We start from the raw sequence: 18486 nt of genomic DNA on the forward strand, positions 1-18486 counted from the left end.
TTCTTATGCAAATAGAAACAGCACGTTCCTAACACTCTGCGAGGCAGCGGCCAGAGGATTGCTGGAGACCAGGAGTTTGGGGTTGTAGTGAGCTGCGATGACCACGACTGACCACAACGCCACTGTACCAGGGCAACGGAGAGGGACAAACAAAAAAACCAGTACGTGACATATCTATTACAGTTCCTACTCTGCCGTAGTATGTACTTAGGAGAGAGTTATTATTTAAATTCCTCTTTTTGACAAGCGTATTTGAAAGGGGTCATGTTCTTCCAGTTAAAGTTTAAGTCCACCGTTTTTTATTTTTAAGATAGTTTCATTTGGGGGCCTACTACATCATGCTTGAAAGCTGATTTTTTTTTCCCCTACGAGAACTATTCCTTTCTTTTTGCAAGGCACTTTGCCTGCCAAACGCAAGACTCAAAAGACTCTGAGGACTTTTGTAGCCTCCCACCTACAACCCAGAAACCCTAAGCCGTTTCCACGTGAAACAACCAAGCACGGTCTCCTAAGCCGCGACGGAGAAGACGCCTGAATAAAAGGCAAATGAGAGGGCAGCGCCCCCTTCTGGTCCCACCCCTCCCGGTCTGCAGCATCCAATCGTTTTCCTCTGCCCTGTTGTCGGCCCCTGGGATTGGTCAGCGATGGGATCGGCGCGGGACCACTGCGCACGGGCGGAGCAAGGCGACTTGTCCGTCACGTGCGGCAGCCGGGCCTCCCGGCGGTGTTGCGCGCCTGGCGGAGCTGGGGGGCGGGGCCGGGGAGCTGCTGCGCCTGCGTTGTGGGCGTTCTCGGGGAGCAGCTGCCGCCGCCGTCGCCGCTACCGCCGCGTTCGGGTGTAGAATTTGGAATCCCTGCCCGGCTTTAACAATGAAGCAGAGTTCGAATGTACCGGCTTTCCTCAGCAAGCTGTGGACGCTTGTGGAGGAAACCCATACGAACGAATTCATCACCTGGAGCCAGGTACGGTGGGGCCACAGCGGCCTCCGAACTCCCTGACGAGCCCCTCCTCTCTCTGTCTCCCGCGTGGCTGTCTCTTGCGGCCTGCGGTTCGACGCTGTCCGCGAGGCCCGCAGCGCGGGTCCTCGGCGTTCGGCCTGACTGAGACCCCCGGTATTGTTGGCGCGGGGAGCCGCGGAGGCCGGGCGGACGCTCTCAGGCCGCGGTGGGGGAGGGGCGGCCCGCGCGGGGCGTCGCGGCCCGGAGCCCGGTAACGGTCCGGTCGGGTCCGGTGGGGTCAGCGTTCCGAAGCCGCCGGGCCGAGCGCAGGACGCCGGAGCCACATTACTGCACACTCATCCTCCGTCCGCCCGCTCGGCTCGCGGGTCGCGATCGCAGAGCGGACACCGAGCCCGGGCCAGGATTGTCGCGTAGGGGTTTATACGAGGGAATTCTCCCCGATTCCTCTCTTCCACACACACAGGCCGCTTTGCATCTGAGATCTTGTGAATAGAGCGATCGGGAATTGCCAAATACGATCAAATACAGGTTCATAGAAGATGGCAAATTATTCTTTGAAGATTCTGGGCCATTTGTGTAATAGGATTTCATGATTATTATAATAAAACTGCTCATTACTAAGTGTTCGGTAACTTAGTAAGGACTAAGGGTGGTATATGGATGCCCTGATTATTGGTTTGATTTAATTTCTTTTGAACAAGGATGACCTTAGTCAAGCCCCTTAGCTTGTCTGGCCTAAGTTGAGTCATCCATAAGATGGATGGGTTGCCTAGGTGACCCAAGACCTTCTCACTCCAAATACGAAGATTCTAGGCAGAATTATTAACATCAACTGTGCGTTTGTGTTAGAATACACTGCTGGCCTGTTGTAATAATTTTGTAAAGGGGAGTGGACTTCTTTATTGCAGATGATTACCTATTTGGGCATATTTTTTTGTGTAGATGTGAAAACTATCTGCATGGAGCCTGGCACCTGTTAGGTGTTAAGTAAATGTAATCTCGTCTCCCTTTCTTTTCATTCCTTTCCTGTTATTGAACTCTGAGTTTTATTTACTTTTAGTAAGGACCACCATATTGAGTACATGAAGTTTTTGACTATTATGAGACCATATTCTTGTCTTGTGTTAGTGTCTTTTGTTTATTTCTTAAACTTTAGGATTTAATTTTTATGTGGCCGATAAAAGGCATCTTTTGGGGGGGGCATTATATTAAGCATTTGATGAATTCTGTACAGTTGTACAAAGGTGAAAGTAAGCCAGCCACTAGCATGTACTTAAAATAAATAGCTGTCTCATGCTTTTCATCAGTTGGAAGGATTTGAAGTTGACAAGGGTAGATCAGCACAAACTGTTACTCAGCCACGTATTCATGTTAGAGATTGGACTGAGATTTTCTCCCCACCCAAGCTGACTTTATTGTACCTTTTGGCTTGGACGAGTCATCTTGTTTTTACTGCCTAGAAATGGTACCTAAATATATTGGCAGTTGGTTTTAGGTAAAGGATATTGTATCAGTGGCAGATCTAAAAAGTTCTCATTAGCCAAAATGTTATAATAAAATTCTTGTTTTCTGAGCAGTATCAATTGTGAAGTTTTATACCAATCCATAAATGCATTATCTTATGAGTGTTAAGCCAAATCACTTAATCATTTTTATTTATCCCATTATTAAGTCTAAACTTAAGTTTTAACTACTCATTTTCTAATACGCCTGTGCAACAAGAAAAATGTAAACTCATTGATGACAAAGTCAGTGTCTGTGCCAGAGAGCCAGTAGGTCTTTCATAAATGTTTGATGAATCTGTGAAATCCCTGGAAAATGTAATGGAAGTGATAGGGATGGCAAAGATAGAATTATGTTCAAAAGACTCTTAAGAGATGATCTAGTTTAGTTTCATCCTTCTATAGATGAGTATTCAAGGCTTGGACAGGTTAGATTCCTTATCCATAATTATATAGCAAGCCAGGATTGGGGGCAAGAGTCTTAAGAGATTTCTAAGGTCCCAGATCAGTCTCTTATCAACAGCGCTAAACTTAATACCAATTGGTGCCATATTTAGTTTTTATTCCAAAATGTTACCTTCCAAAAATTAGTGGACAATCCAGATAAATATTTTTTTAGGGCTAAGCCTGGTTCCTTAGGCAGCTGTCTCTCTCACTCTTGCTCTCCACAGATTTTTTTCTAAAAGTAGTGCCAGCACTGAAAGGTAAAACTTTAATTACAATTATGTTAGGTAGAAAAGCCAAAATAAATCCCCCTAATCTTTTATAATTATGTTTGTTTCTGGTTTCTTTCAAGTTTGTTGTGCTGTACTTCCTTTGAGGTAATTTCACCATTTATACTAAGTGAAAATCTTACTGACAACTTTCAGAAGAAGCAGTTATTTGGGGAGCCAGGCAATCTTCTATGCGATTTTTGTTCTCTGTTTGAAAAGAATTTATTTCTCCAGCTTGAATGTAAGACAAGGAAAACAAGCTCTTACCAACTATATTTTGGAAAACTAGGCTTAATATCCATAAGGCATACAACTTCAGTTTTCCTTGAAACTTGCAATATGACAAAATTGAAGTAGTAACCTCATTCTCATCATTGAATATAGAAATTAATATTCTAAGCAATTAAAATCATAATGAATTTGTTACTGATTCTAAGATAATAACATCTTTAGGACCAGAGTATCTTTAAGAAAACATTGTATACATTTCTATTTTTCACTTACTTTTCTGAAAAAAATTTTATTTCCTGTAATTTAAAAATGTTATATATCTATTCATGGCTTTGGTGGAGAGTCCATTGCCAGAGTCAGACAGAGGTGGTACTGTTGGACAACCAAAACTATTTTAAATGTAACAGGGTTCTAAAGAGAGGCACATGTTTAGCTTGGAAGCAACTGGGGAAACTTGATATTTGGAGACAGATTGTGGAGGTTAAATGGAAGTTCTTGCTATATAGTGAAGGACAGTCTTTACTGTTACTAAAATTTGATGATCAATGTATGTTGAAGTGCAGCATTATAAAAGAAGAATTGGAAGGGCATTTCTTTGGTCAGTGTTCTTACCTGTGTACTTACTAAACAACCAGTTTTTCAGATTGCTTAAGACCAAGTGTTTTTCATAAAGTCTTCATACCTATCTATGCCACCTTTTTGTGTTCTCTGGCATAGTGTGCTTCTCTATCCCTCTCATATCAGCAGAGATGAATTGGACATAGGAGGCAGAGGGTGTAAAAACAGAAATTTTCCAATGTTTTCTGTACTGGATGAATTTAAGCAGTAGGCCCTTGACCTCCCAGTATATTAGTATTGTTTTGAACATCCCAGCAACCATTGTGTTGTTTTAATATTCCAGAATGAAAATTAGAAAAGCTACCAAGTGTGGCAGGATAGGGATAAAATCCAGCTTAAATGAGTCTGTAGGAAAGGCAGGACATTCATTGCAAGTATTTTTTATTTGAGAAAGAATAAGCTAAAGACTCAGAAGAAATGGTTGATGAACATTAAGAGGCTATAGACAGTTTGTTAAAGTTACAAATTTGAAAAAGTATTTTAATGTAATAGATCTGAACAATTAGATTATTAGTAGGAGGATTTTAAGTGTTCTAAGCCAAGAGTGCCAAAATATTAACTTGGGCAATAACAATTTACTGCTCTTTAGAATCTTATCAGCATTCGTGGATAAAGTTTAAGGAGAAGGTACCAATGTCTCCCAGACCACTCTAGTAGCTTTCTGTCCCTGGTAAATTAATGTTAAGGAAGAGAGAGAGTCCTGTATTGTATTGCTTGACAGTAGAAGTTGTTTAAATGACAGTAGAAGTTGTTTACTAATTTTAGGGTAGAAACTGAAAGAACACCATAAGCACAGATACAGAATAATATTAATGAAGTGAGTAAGTGTGTGTGTGTGAGAGAAAGTGCAGATATAAGAAAGAGACATTTATTTGATATTTGATATCAAATTTTGATATCAAATTTGATATCAAAGATTCTTTGATATAATCTAACCTTTTGTTTTTCCTCTCTCACACAATTGGAAGTGTTAGCCTAGACCACATATTAAATACACAAACATTATTGAAAGCTAATTAGCAAACAAACAAACAAACAAAAGGTCTTTGCATACTTTTCAGGATGTCCAAGACCACAGATAAGCATAAAAGCCCTCATAAAACCAGCATGTGCCCCATAGGCCACAAGTTGGACATCACTGATATAAACAAAGAGTTAACATTCTAAAAATTTGATTCAGTCCATTTGGCCAAGATTCATTTAGTCAGTTGTAAATATTTGTTTTGAATCTGTTATGACTTGACAACTGTGTTAGATACTAGGAGTTCAATCAGTCTTGAGTCAAAATGGCTACCTTCGTGGCAATTACATTCTAGTGGTGGAAACTGATAAATGAAAAGTAGGCAAACACAAGCCGGCTACAGTGGTGATAGCCTGTGTTCCCAGCAGTTTGGGAAGCTGAGGTAGGAGGATCACTTGAGGCTAAGAGTTTGAGGCCAACCTAAACAACATATTGAGACTCATCTATACAAAATGATAAAACTAAAATAGCTTTGCATGGTCATGTGTATCTATTGTCCCAGCTACTTGGAAGGCTGAGGTAGGAAGATTGTTTGAGCCAAGAGGCCAAGATTAGTATCCCCTATTTACAAAGCTTGACATCATAGCATTAGAAAAAAAGAATTCAAGGAACCTAGCTCTGTGCTTGCAGAGTAGAAAATGGAGAATGAATTTGGAGCAGTGAATTGAGAACTCCCATGTAAACTGACGTGTTTTGTGGGTATTTTAGGTAGGGTGATGAGGTAAGCCTCTATGAGGAGGTGATTGATGTTTGAGCAAAGAATTAAGTGATGAGAAAAGGTGGGCCAGACAACAAGGAATGGTAAAGTGGAAAGGCCTTGAATATGGCATGTTCAAGGTAAGAAGAAGGCCCATGTGGTTAGAGTATCTTTAGAGAGTAGGAGAATGAGAATAGGGAGGTAGGCAGGAGGAGATGGTGTAAGCGGCCTTTAGGGCTGTGGTAAGGAGATTGCAAATGAAGGGTCCAATTAGAAAACCAATGCAGTTTTGCGGTATAGTATTGAAAAACAGTGGTGGCTGAGCCTAGGATAGTAGCAATAGAGATGGTGAGTAGTAGTCAGCTTTGATATCTACTTTGAAGGCAGAGCTGTAGGATTTGCTGATAAATTCGCAGTAGTTGGAAGAGGGACATAGACGAATTAAGAATGATTCATAGATTTGGCTTGAGCAACAGGATGAATCCATTTGTGAGATAGGGGAGGATAAGAGAAATGTGGGTTGCAGATTCTGTTTGGTCATACTAATTTTGAGAGTAAAAATGGAACTCTTGTTAGAAATTGTTTTATTGTGTTTACATTTGATTGACCATGCTTAGTGATATGGTCACACCTAAATTTTAAAGGGGTGGGAAAGTATAGAGCTAGGAAGAGCAAGAATGTTTCTGAATAGCTTTGCCTGACTTCTACATTCCAAGTGCACAAGTGGAAATATTGAATAGGTTGTTGACTATGGGACTTTGGTATTCAGGGTGGAGTTTGGAGCTTGTGACTGGTAAAGCCATAGGACTCAATGAAATCATCTGGAAAGATGCATGAAGATAGAAGGAACTGAAAGGTGAGGTATTCCATTTAGAGGGATGAAGATAAAGGAAAAGCTTACCAGTAAAGGAGATAGAAAGAATGGCGAGAAAGTAGGAAAATCAATGGACTGAGGTCATAGAAATTAATAAAAGGAAGAAGTACAAGAAAGAGATATCAACTGTGTTGTGTATTATGAATATTCTTATATATATCTCCTAGTATATGAAGCAGAATTTTGTAAGGTCTTTACATCCATACAAATTTCTGGAAAATAGGGTATTAAATGTATAACCTCAAGATAGAGCTGTTCCCCCAGGAGATCAAAGCAGCTTATTCTTTTGTTTGCCATGTATGTGGTTTTTTGTTAATCAAATTCTTCTTCAAAACATCTTAAGTTTTACCAATCTAGTGAATGTAAAGTGTTGTCTTAATAGAGTATTATTTGTATTTTCCCAATTACTGATAAGTTATAAAACCTTGTTATATTTTTTGGCCATTTGTTTTTCTGTGAAATGTTTGTCTTGCCCATTTTTTTTCTGTTGGTCTTTGATTATTTGTAGGAATTTTTTATATATTTTTTGTATTCAATTTTTGAGTATATGTATTGCGTATATTCTCTCTTAGCTTGTGTGGCTTATCTTTTTACCTTTTTCTGATGAGAAATTCTTAATTTTAGTATACAGTAGGTCCTCCTTAGTTGACTACCTCCATACGTTGACCAGTTTGTTACAATCTCTTGTGTGGTCAATTTATCAGAGGCTCTACAGGCATTAACTATATCAGTTCTTGTTCATGTTTTTTGTTTCTTCTGATCGTTTTTGTCTATCTACCCTAGGGAGTGAAACATACTTTTCCATCTTTTTTTTTTTTTTTTTTTTTTTGGCCAGGGCTGGATTTGAACCCACCACCTCTGGCATATGGGGCTGGCGCCCTACTCCTTTGAGCCACAGGTGCCGCCCCTTTTCCATCTTTTATCTGAACATTTTTAAGGTTTACATTTCATACTTAAGTCTTGAATCCATATGGATTAGATTTTTGTGTGTGGTTTGGAGGATCCAGTTTTACTATTAAACATTTTCCCTGTAATATTTAGTTGTCTAATATCTTTATTGAAATAGTTCTTTTCGCAATGACCTATATTGCTACTTGTCTTTTGCCACAATTGCACATAAATACTGTCTTAAGTCATTTGGGGTGCCATAATAAACAACAGGGATATATTTCTTATGCTGCTGGAGATTGGGAAATCCAGGGTGAAGGTGCTGTCCAGTGTGGTTCCTTAGGGCCGCCCATGGTTTACAGACAGCTGCCTTCTCCTTATGTTGTCAAATGGCAGGGAAGAAAGATAGTTCTGGTCTCTTTGTTCTTATAAGGACACTAAACCCATCATGGGGGTGCTACCTTAATGACCTGTTCTAAACCTAATTACCTCTTAAAGGCCCTACCTCCAAATACCACCATATTGAGGATGAGAGCTTCAACATGTGAATTTTGAGGGAACACGTTTAATCCATAGTAGATATTGTGGTTTTTTTTCTGGAATTTCTCTTTCATTTAATTGGACAATTTATCCTGTGCCTATATTTCATTGTTTTAGTTACTGTAACTTTAGAAAGCCTTTTAGTAGGGTAATATATTCATCAGGAGTATCTTGACTGCCCTTGCTCTCCTATATACATTTTATTTATTTATTTTTGAGACAAAGTCTCACTTTGTTGCCCAAAATAGTATGCTGTGACTTCATAACTCACAGCAACCTCAAAGTCTTGGGCTTAAGAGATCTCTTGCCCTTAGCCTCCCAAGTAACTGGGACTACAGGCACCTGCCACATCGTCCGGCTTTTTAGAGACAGGATCAGCTCTTTTTAGAGATGGTGTCTCACCTCAGCTCAGGCTGGTTTTAAACTCCTGAGCTTAGGCAGTCCACCCACCTTGGCTTCCCAGAGAGCTAGGATTACAGATTTGAGCCACTGCACTCAGCCTTGATACATACATTTTAAAATAAAAGTTCCATTACAAAAAAGTCTGTTGGATTTTTATTGGAATTGCATTGAAACTATAAATCAGATTAGAGAAAATAGATGTCTTTATGATATAGAATATTACACATGAATAGGCATATTTATAGATTTGTTTAATAACATTTTATAATTTTTTGTTTTTAGATCTTGCACACTTATGTTAGATTTCTTCCAAGATATCTTAACAGAAGTTGTAAATGGTGTCCTTAATTTAAAAATAACATTCTAGTTGTTGATGGTTATTAGAAATACAAGTAATTTTGTATACAAGTGTATAAATACAAGTATTGATAATAAACCAGTGAGCAAAATTATTTAATAATTTGTGTTATCTAAGTATACACCCATTGTATCTGTGAGTGATAGTTTTGTTTTTCCTTTCAGAAACATACACACCCGATTTTTCTTTTTCTTTTTTTTTTTTTTTTTTTGCAGTTTTTGGGCAGGGCTGGGTTTAAACCCACCACCTCCAGCATATGGTACTGGCACCCTACTCCTTTGAGCCACAGACACTGCCCCCCAATTTTTCTTTTTTATAGTGACTAAGACCCCAGGTTGTTGAGTAAAAGTAGTGATCATGGAATTCTTGCCTTATTAATTTTAAAATGAAAGTTTTAAATGTTTACGCCTTAAATTACTAGCTGTTAAGAGAGTTTATCTCTTTATTGACATAAACTGAAAAGAGATGCAAAAAGAGATTGACTTTGGTGGAGTGGAAAATGGATTTGAGATAAATGGATCAAGAACATACTGAGTTAAAGGACATTGTGTAAAAATGTTAATTGGAAATTCAAGTATGAAATTTGAGATGGTCAGGGGAAGAGGTGTAGATGTGATAATCATCATATAAAATAAAGAAAATCAAGTCATTAATAAAGACTTAAAGACAATCCTGAAGATTATCTAAGGAAAGAATATAAATGGTGCTATGATCAATGATAGAAACTTAAGAAACTCACCTACCTTTTATTTGATAGGTGGAAGAGTAAGTATGAGAGGTAAGAAATCCAATATCCTATACAACCAAAGCTCAGAGAGTAGAACATTGTAGGAGGGGATTAGTAGTAGTACCAAATGAAATGCCAACAGAAAAGTGTAGAAGATGAAGATTAGGGTATTGAATTTGGAATTTGACATTTTAGAAAGCCAGAATCATTAGCGAAAGAACCAAAGCCAGTTTTTAGTGAAAGTAAGTGAATGAATTGGAAAAGAGAAATTCGAAATATGTGCTGGTTAAATTTTACATATAAGGAGAAGAAAAATGAGCAGATTGAGAGGGAAGTAAAGTTAAGAGGGAAAGTTCTTTTAAGGCAGGAAAAGATGTATGCATTTTTAATTTTGATAATACTGGTTATTGTCAGACGTTTTAAGTTTGGCAGGTCTAATAAAGGAAAATTATTTGTTTTGCTGTACATTTCTTCAAATATGCATGAGACTGGGCCTCTTCTAAATTATGCGTTGGGTTTTTCTTCAAACAAAATTGTGTTTGTATTAGTAAGAAAGAAGAGGACGGAGATGGATGGGAAGCTTATTTTTATCTGATATTCCAGGCTTAGTATGTCAGGTTTCCAAAAGCTTGTTTATGAAGAGTGAGATAGCTTTTGCTTTTTCCCTCCTGAATGGGAAGTTTATTAAATAATCCTTTTCCATCCTCTTCCCCCTATTTGAATGTTGTTGTTATTCATTACCTATTAAAGTCTCAAATAGATTCGCTGCCGCTTCTGTCCTCTCTTGTTTGTCCATTCATCTCTTTAATTATCTCTTCTTTAGTGCCACACTCTTGTAAGCACTATAATTTTACCTGGGTTAGGCATAGTACCAAACTCTCATAAGCACTATAATTTTATATGTGCCAGGCGTGGTGGTTCATTCCTATAATTCCAGTGCTTTGGGAGGCCAAGGTGTGAAGATCATTTGAGGCCAGGAGTTTGAGACTAGCCTGGGATACAAGTGCAGTGGTGCATGCCTATTGACCACTTAGCATGCTGAGGCAGGAGGATCTCTTGAGCCCAGGAGTTCAAGGTTGCATTGAGGTATGATTCTGCCTGGTGTAGTGTTGTATGCCTATAGTCCAGTTATTCAGGATACTGAGGCAGGAGGATCTCTTTGAGTCCAGGATTTCAAGGCAGCAGTGAGCTGTATTGTGCCACTGCACTTCTAGAGCAAGATCTTATTTCCAAAAAAAAAAAAAAAAAAAAAATTATCTGAAAAATTCACCATTTTTTTCAATATTTTCTTGTTGTGTAATTTTTCAAATGAACTGAACTATTGAATATTTGGTTGTGGTAGCATCTCCATCTCTATGCTAAAAAGTTTTTTTTTTAATTGAGAGAATTTAATATATTGGTTAATTTAGGGAGAATTAGACAGCTTACAGTACTGCATTTGACTTTCCTATCCTTATGTACCTCTATAGTTATATTTTCTTAAAGATCCTGTACATTTTTAAAAATTTATTTTTAGATACTTAACATTTTTCTGTTATTGGGATCTTTTCCATTTTTAGTTTCATTAATCATTTTAGCCATTTTTAAATGCCTACTGTTCATCAACATTAAGTACATTTACATTTTTGTGCAACCATTACCACCATCTATGCCAGAACATTTTTCATCTTTCCAAACTGAAACTTTATACCCATGAGATAATAACTTCCAACTCCCTCTTCTCAAATCCCCTGACAACCACCATTCTACTTTCTATCTCTATGAAGTTGTCTATTCTATTAAAATACCTCATATAAATTGGATAGTATTAGTCCTTTTGTGTCTGGCCTATTTTACTTAGCATAATATCTTCAGGGTTCATCAATGTTTTAACGGCAGAATTTTTTTTTCTTAAGGTAGGATGATATTTCATTGTATGTATATACCACATTTTGTTTATCCATATATAGTATATATTACCATTTTGTTTGTGGACAAGTCTTAGGTTGCTTCTACCTTCTGACTGTTGTCAATATAATACTGTGAACATGGGGGTACCATTGACTGGTCAAATCCCTGCTTTCAGTTTTTTTGAACACATATCTAGAACCAGAATTGCTGGATTGTATGCTAATTCTATGTTTAATTTCTTGAAGAACCACTATATTGTTTTCCACAATAGCCATGTTATTTTATATTTCAGAAATGAACAAAAGTTTCAGTTTCTCTACATTTTTGCCAACACTTATTTTAATAGGTTTATGATAATGGCTGAACTAGTGGATGTGAAGTAATAATCTCATTGGGGTTTTGATTTTAATTTTCCTAATGATAAGTGATATTGACTATGTCTTCATGAACTTATTGACTAGTTGTATATCTTCTTTGGAGAAATGTCTACTTAAGTCATTACCTAATGTTTTTTAATCAGGTTGGTGGTTTCTTAATTGTAGGAGTTTTATATTATTGTGATTTATACATCATTCATATATATTTTCTTACATTCTGAGGGTTTCCTTTTCACTCTGTTGATAGTGTTTTTTGTATAAAAGTTTTTAAATTTATGTATTTGTCTATTTTTGCTTTTGTTGACTATACTTTTGATATTAGATTCATGAAATCTTTGCCAAATCCAGCTGTTTCTCTAACATTTTTGTAGTTTTAGCTTTTATATTTATGTTTTTGATCCATTTAGAGTTGATTTCTGTATATGGTGTCAGATAATGGTCCAACTTATTTTCATGGTACTATCTAGTTTCCCTAGCACCATTTGTTAAAAAGATTGTCCTTTTCCCATTGAATGGTCTTCAAACTCTTGTCAAAATCCTTTATCAGGGTTTATTTCTAGGCTACTTTGTTCCGTTGATCTCTATGTCTATCCTTATGCCAGTACCATGCTGTTTTGATTACTGTATTTTTATTGCAAGTTTCCAATTATTTCTTTTTTATGTAGAAAAACACTCATGGATTTTAATATTAATTTAATAATTATATGTCTTATTTAATTCTTAGAGTTTTTCAACTGATTGTACAAGGATGTACTTATGTCTACTGCAAATAATTTAAAATGCTACTTCCTCTAAAAATTTTATCTTTTCTAATTGCATTGGTTTTAAAACAATGCTTAATCATTATTCTGGCTACATACTGTATTTCTTTTTCAATCATTTCTTCATTAATGGAAATTTTTCTAATATTTTGTCACAGAATATGAAATGGCTTTTGGGTTGAGACATACTCCTAAAGTTTTGAAATGGACATCCAAAGGCTTAATTGCAATTTAGCACTTAAGTGCTGTTTGTTTCTTCTTGCCATTATTAGGAATAGAATGCTGGTTTAAAGGTATCATGGAAGAACCACTCAAGACAGTTTTTGAGTATATTTTTCTCTCTTTGTCACTATGATGTTTCAGAGGTCCTTAACTAATTAACCTTTTTTTTTTTTTCTCTCCAGAATGGCCAGAGTTTTTTAGTCTTGGATGAACAAAGATTTGCCAAAGAAATTCTTCCTAAATACTTTAAACACAATAATATGGCAAGCTTTGTGAGGCAACTGAATATGTGTGAGTATGGTTAGCAGTTTATTTTGGAGTGTTGTTATCAGCCACCAATTAAATCATTTCTTCTCATCAGGATGATAATGGAAAATATATTCTGTACAGATATTGCTACTTTTTCATTCATTTGAATTTGAATCTTTTTCAGATGGTTTTCGTAAAGTAGTACATATTGACTCTGGAATTGTAAAACAGGAAAGAGATGGTCCTGTTGAATTTCAGCATCCTTACTTCAAACAAGGCCAGGATGACTTGTTGGAGAACATTAAGAGGAAGGTAAATTGTTGTTAATGTGAATTAACATCTCATGTTAGGATATTAAACATAGAATATACTTGGAAAAGGTTTTTATTTCAGCTGCTACAATTAAGAATGTACAGAAGTATTGGGTGGTGCCTGTGGCTCAAAGCAGTAGGATGCGGTCCCCATATGCCAGAGGTGGCGGGTTCAAACCCAGCGCTGGCCAAAAACTGCAAAAAAAAAAAAAAAAAGAGAGAGAGAATGTGCAGAAGTACATAGGTGTTCTTTTTTAGGATGAATTAGACCAATAAAACTTATTTTTTTTTGTAGAGACAGAGTCTTACTTTATCACCCTCAGTAGAGTAGGTAGAGTGCTGTGGCGTCACAGCTCACCTCAACCTCCAACTCCTGGGCTTAGGTGTTCTCTTGCCTCAGCCTCCCAAGTAGCTGGGACTACAGGTGCCTGCCACAATGCCCAGCCATTTTTTTGTTGCAGTTTGGCTGGGGCTGGGTTTGAACCCGCCACCCTCCGTATGTGGGGCTGGTGTCCTACCCACTGAGCCATAGGTGCCACCCAATAAAACTTTAATTATTTCCCTCTATGTTTTTTCCTGTGCTCAACTTTACTGAGGGTTCAGTCTTCAAGTGCTTTCTAGAGGGGAAGAAAGTGTTTACATTCTGAATGAGGGTGAAGAGTCAGTATAATGGGATAGCTCATTCCTAAAGTAAGCTTATTAGCTTCCACTAGAATACCAGCTCCCTGGAGGGCTTTTTCTGTAGTTCATTGTTTTACATGTATATCCTGTGCCCCCAAGAAGTCTCTTGCACATAGTAGACATTGGCAATATATTTTTGAATATATTATCTTTTATGAAAATAAGAAATTTTACTAAGCCCATAAAAGGGGTGGACCATGAAAGAAAATAGCTTAACATGCTGCTATTGTAGAAATTCAATTAAACATGGAATGTGGTAATAAAGAAGCTGGGAAATTACAGGAAATTTGACAGAAGGAGGTAAGAAAGACTCTTCAGATGTTCTTGTAGAAACTTAAAAAAAAATGAGCTGATTACTTTTTACTTCCTTTTCCATTTAGCTGTGAAGTTTATCCTTTCCCTAGAATTTCATCTTGAGCCTTTTTGATCTAGATCTCACTTCCTGAACAGGCTTCAAAAACCTCTTGTAATAGGAAATCTTTGAATTACAATTACTGATATTTAGTATTTGTTTGATTTTCTAAATTTATTTTTTGAAAGGTTTCATCTTCAAAACCAGAAGAAAATAAAATTCGTCAGGAAGATTTAACAAAAATTATCAGTAGTGCTCAGAAGGTTCAAATAAAACAAGAAACTATCGAGTCCAGGCTTTCTGAATTAAAAAGGTAAAATATTTTCATATATAATTCTAATTTGAAGGTTGAGTATGTGTATGTGTTTGTTAGGTGTTATAGGTTGTCTGGTGTTCAAGTACTTAAACTTGTTTGTTGAAGCCAGGATCAAAGGACATTTTTATGCAAGTATTGGCTCCTTTTGTGGGCATAGACTTTACCCTAATACTATGTTTTAATTATGGTACTCAGAAGAATGTATGAATCTAAGCACATCAGAACAATTTGATATATGTCTTACTGATGAGTCGGTCTTTATGTTGGTATAAGAGATATGATTCTACTTAGCTTAGCTTTCATGTTGTGTCCACAGACAAATGAAGCCATGAAAACCCTACTTGTTACCTATGCTTTATTTTATGGCTGTTTCTTAAGAATTTTCTGTGTAGCTTACCTTTTAGAAAGAGTAGGACACAAAAAAATAGGGGAAAAAGAACACGAAAGAGTTGTCCTACTTGATTCCTACTTCCATATAGATTTGGGAATGTGTTAGTCAAAACTTTTATCTACAGAAAGATGCTTTATTTTATTTTACTATATCTTGGTGCCATTATCCTAACTTGCTATAGTAATAAATGTGTATAGAGTAAACATGTATTACTCTTGTTAGTAACTACCTGGGATCTTCCCTTATTCTGATAGTTGCCAAGGGCTGGAGAGTAGTTATTTTATGTTCCGCTCCCATTTCAGCTGTGTGATATTAGTTTAATTATTTTTAATGCAAACATCTTCATTGAAAGGGGAACCTTGATTTTATTTTTGTTGTGAATAATTCTTAAGCTTTGTAAGTATAATATGCTGTAGGCTTTCCCATTTTGCCTATTTAACCACTTAATACTGTTTACTATACTTTGGATCTTGTGTTTGTTTATTGGTTGCCCTTTGATCCATTTCTTTAGATCTCAAGTTTAGCTCTTTAAAAAAGGAATCTGAGAATCATCTTTAAAGTCTCGGAGCCATTTTCTGTTGCTTACCTTTAGTATACAGTAGCATCTTTAAATTTGAGTCAAAAAATGTTACAGTTATTCAGTAAATATTAAGAAAAATCTTTTTTTCTATACTTTTATATGTAAATCTACAGTCTCTTTAATTTTCCTTTTTTTTCTTTTTGGAGACAGAGTCTTACTGTATTTCCCTGGGTAGAGTGCCATGGCATCATTGTAGCTCACAGCAACCTCAAACTCTTGGGCTCAAGAGAATCTCTTGCCTCAGCCATCCCAGTAGCCAGGAGTATAAGCATGTGCTGCCACATCTGGGTAATTTATCTGTTTTTAGTGGAGCTGGAGTCTCCTCTTGTTCAGGTTGGTCTTGAACTCCTGAGCTCAAGCAATCCACCTGTCTCGGCCTCCCAGAGTACTAGGATTATAGACACAAGCTACTGTACCCAGCCTACAGTCTCTTCTCTAAGACAGTAGAATCTCTGTAAGTTGACCACCCAAGGGACTGTAAGAAACTGGTCAACATATGGAGGTGGTCAACTTAAGGAAGTAGGTATACTGTATTGATAACTACATCTAGTACATGTCTAGCTATGGAAATTTAGGTTAACTTTAGGAGGTGGTCAGTGTAGGAAAATGGTCACGTATGGAGGTTCTACCACAGTTTGAATTAAGGAAGATGGATTTTGTGGGGATTAACAAAAGATGAAGAATTAAAGCATTTAATAAATGGATTATTTGTCATGCCTTCTCCACATTATCAGTGCTGCTAATACAGTGTAGTTTCAATAAAAAATGATGAATGAAGGAAAAGAATTTTTTTTTTTTTTTTTGGGCCAGGTCTGGGTTTGAACCCACCACTTCCAGCATATGGGTCTGGCGCCCTACTCCTTGAGCCACAGGTGCCTCCCAGGAAAAGAATTCTTTATTGCTATATTAGTTTGTCATATTCTTGGATATGATTTTCAAACATCTTAGTGGTGGCTGGGCACCTGTAGCTCAGTGAGTAGAGCACAGGCCACATACACCAAAGCTGACGCGTTTGAGCCCAGCCAGGGACTGCTAAACAACAATGCCAACTGCAACCAAAAAATAGCCAGGTGTTGGGCGGTGCCTGTGGCTCAAGGAGTAGGGCGCCGGTCCCATATGCTGGAGGTGGCAGGCGCCTGTAGTCCCAGCTACATGGGAGGCTGAGGCAAGAGAATCACATAAGCCTAAGAGTTTGAGGTTGCTGTGAGCTGTGATGCCACGGCCCTCTACCAAGGGTGACATAGTGAGACTCTGTCTCAAAAAAAATGGTATGCATATGGTTTTTGTTTGAGACAGATCTTAAGACAGTTTTAGAACCTGAAACTTTAGTTTGACTTTAACACCAAATTATTTGATCTCCGGCAAGTCCCCTCCATTGTCTAAATTCACTAATTCACATTAGTGTCTCTACCTATAAAATAATGATTCCTTTCTTGTTGGTTTTGGTAGTTTTTAGAGAAGTTTTAATAAGTAATACACATAAAATGGTTAGCATAGTGCCTAGAACCTAGTAAGTACTAGGTGAATGTTACATTTTTTTCCTAAGGTGATTAATGAGGCCTGATCACTTGGTATAGCCACAGTTGGAAGGTTAGCTTATTTTTAAACCAGATAGTCAAAAGAAGTAAATTGCTGACTACTGTATGGATGAAGATGTATTTCTTAAGTTTTTGTGTATGTATTTCCATGAGCAGCAGGTATGAGAATTAAGGAATGATTCTGGAGTCGAATCAAAGTATCTTATTCCTATGTAATTGAACTAAAGTTTTCCCACTCTCATAAAAAATACATAGTAAAAATAAGTATAGTTACATTTTTGTATTCTTTTTTTTTTTCTTTGAGACAGAGCCTTAAACAGAGCCTTAAGTCCCTAAATAGAGTACTGTGGCATCACAGCTCACAGCAACCTCCAACTCCTGGGCTCAAGCAAGTCTCCTGCCTCAGCCTCCCGAATAGCTGGGACCATAGGCACCCACCACAATGCCCGGCTATTTATTTATTTTTTTTAGTTGCAGCCGTCCTTGTTTTGGCATCCCGAGCTGGATTCGAACCCGCCACCTTAGGTGTATGTGGCTGGCGCCTTAGCCACTTGAGTCACAGGCGCTGAGCCACATCTTTGTATTCTTAATTAATGATACTGAGCCCTGGTTTCTGACTGTGTTTTTTTTTTTAATTTCATAAATTATATCATAGTGAGAATGAATCCCTTTGGAAGGAAGTATCAGAATTACGAGCAAAGCACGCACAACAGCAGCAAGTTATTCGAAAGGTAAGACACTCTTTTCCCAGTCTTATATTTGTATTTGTTTAATGAGTACTGTTTGTGACTCCAAAAAGTCTCTATTTGTGTGGTCAGTCATTGATCTTAGTTTCTTACACATTGGGTACGCAGATAGTAGTAAAACAATCAAATCAAACTAGTTAAGTCAAGTGTCATATGTTCTTTTTAATCAAAGCATTTCTCATTAGCCAGAGATGGTCATTTTATAATTCAAGATAATGTCTTAGTAGCTTTTTGTAAATTACATTTAGCCTAAAAGAATGATTTGGGGATATAGTCTTAGGAGCTTAATATTACTATCAATTTCTTCCCCCCCACCCCCAACCACATGCAGTTTGCAATCTACTATCAATTTCTTAACTTTTTTAAATTCTGAATTGGCTTTGCTGTGTTTTGGTGATTTTTTTTGTTTTGTTTTGTTTTTTAACTATAAAAGGCTTAGTTAAGGTCTCAGAAGATAAATAATTATTTTCAAATCAGTTGACCAAATTATGAGTTCAATAAATGGTTCATCAGTGGAAGCCATCATAGTCTATGAAGAAAA

The 18486-nt window shown here is 37.2% G+C and overlaps 1 protein-coding gene across 2 annotated transcripts in view; it reads left to right on the forward strand.

Moving 5' to 3' along the window:
* The first annotated feature begins 693 nt into the window (after window positions 1–693).
* HSF2 (heat shock transcription factor 2) overlaps window positions 694–18486 on the forward strand; it is a 33196-nt gene continuing 15403 nt past the window's right edge. The window contains exons 1-5 of one of the 2 annotated variants that reach the window (XM_003781636.3): window positions 694–963; window positions 12964–13072; window positions 13215–13342; window positions 14563–14687; window positions 17855–17930. In XM_003781636.3, the coding sequence (XP_003781684.1) occupies window positions 871–963; window positions 12964–13072; window positions 13215–13342; window positions 14563–14687; window positions 17855–17930 (531 nt within the window). In that variant the 5' untranslated portion in view covers window positions 694–870. The remainder of the gene's footprint in view (window positions 964–12963; window positions 13073–13214; window positions 13343–14562; window positions 14688–17854; window positions 17931–18486) is intronic. The other variant, XM_003781637.3, reaches the window with a different exon arrangement.

The sequence above is a fragment of the Otolemur garnettii genome, unplaced genomic scaffold, assembly GCF_000181295.1.
Source record: "Otolemur garnettii isolate 467f Iridium unplaced genomic scaffold, OtoGar3 scaffold00002, whole genome shotgun sequence".
NCBI classification, from domain to species: Eukaryota; Metazoa; Chordata; class Mammalia; order Primates; family Galagidae; genus Otolemur; species Otolemur garnettii.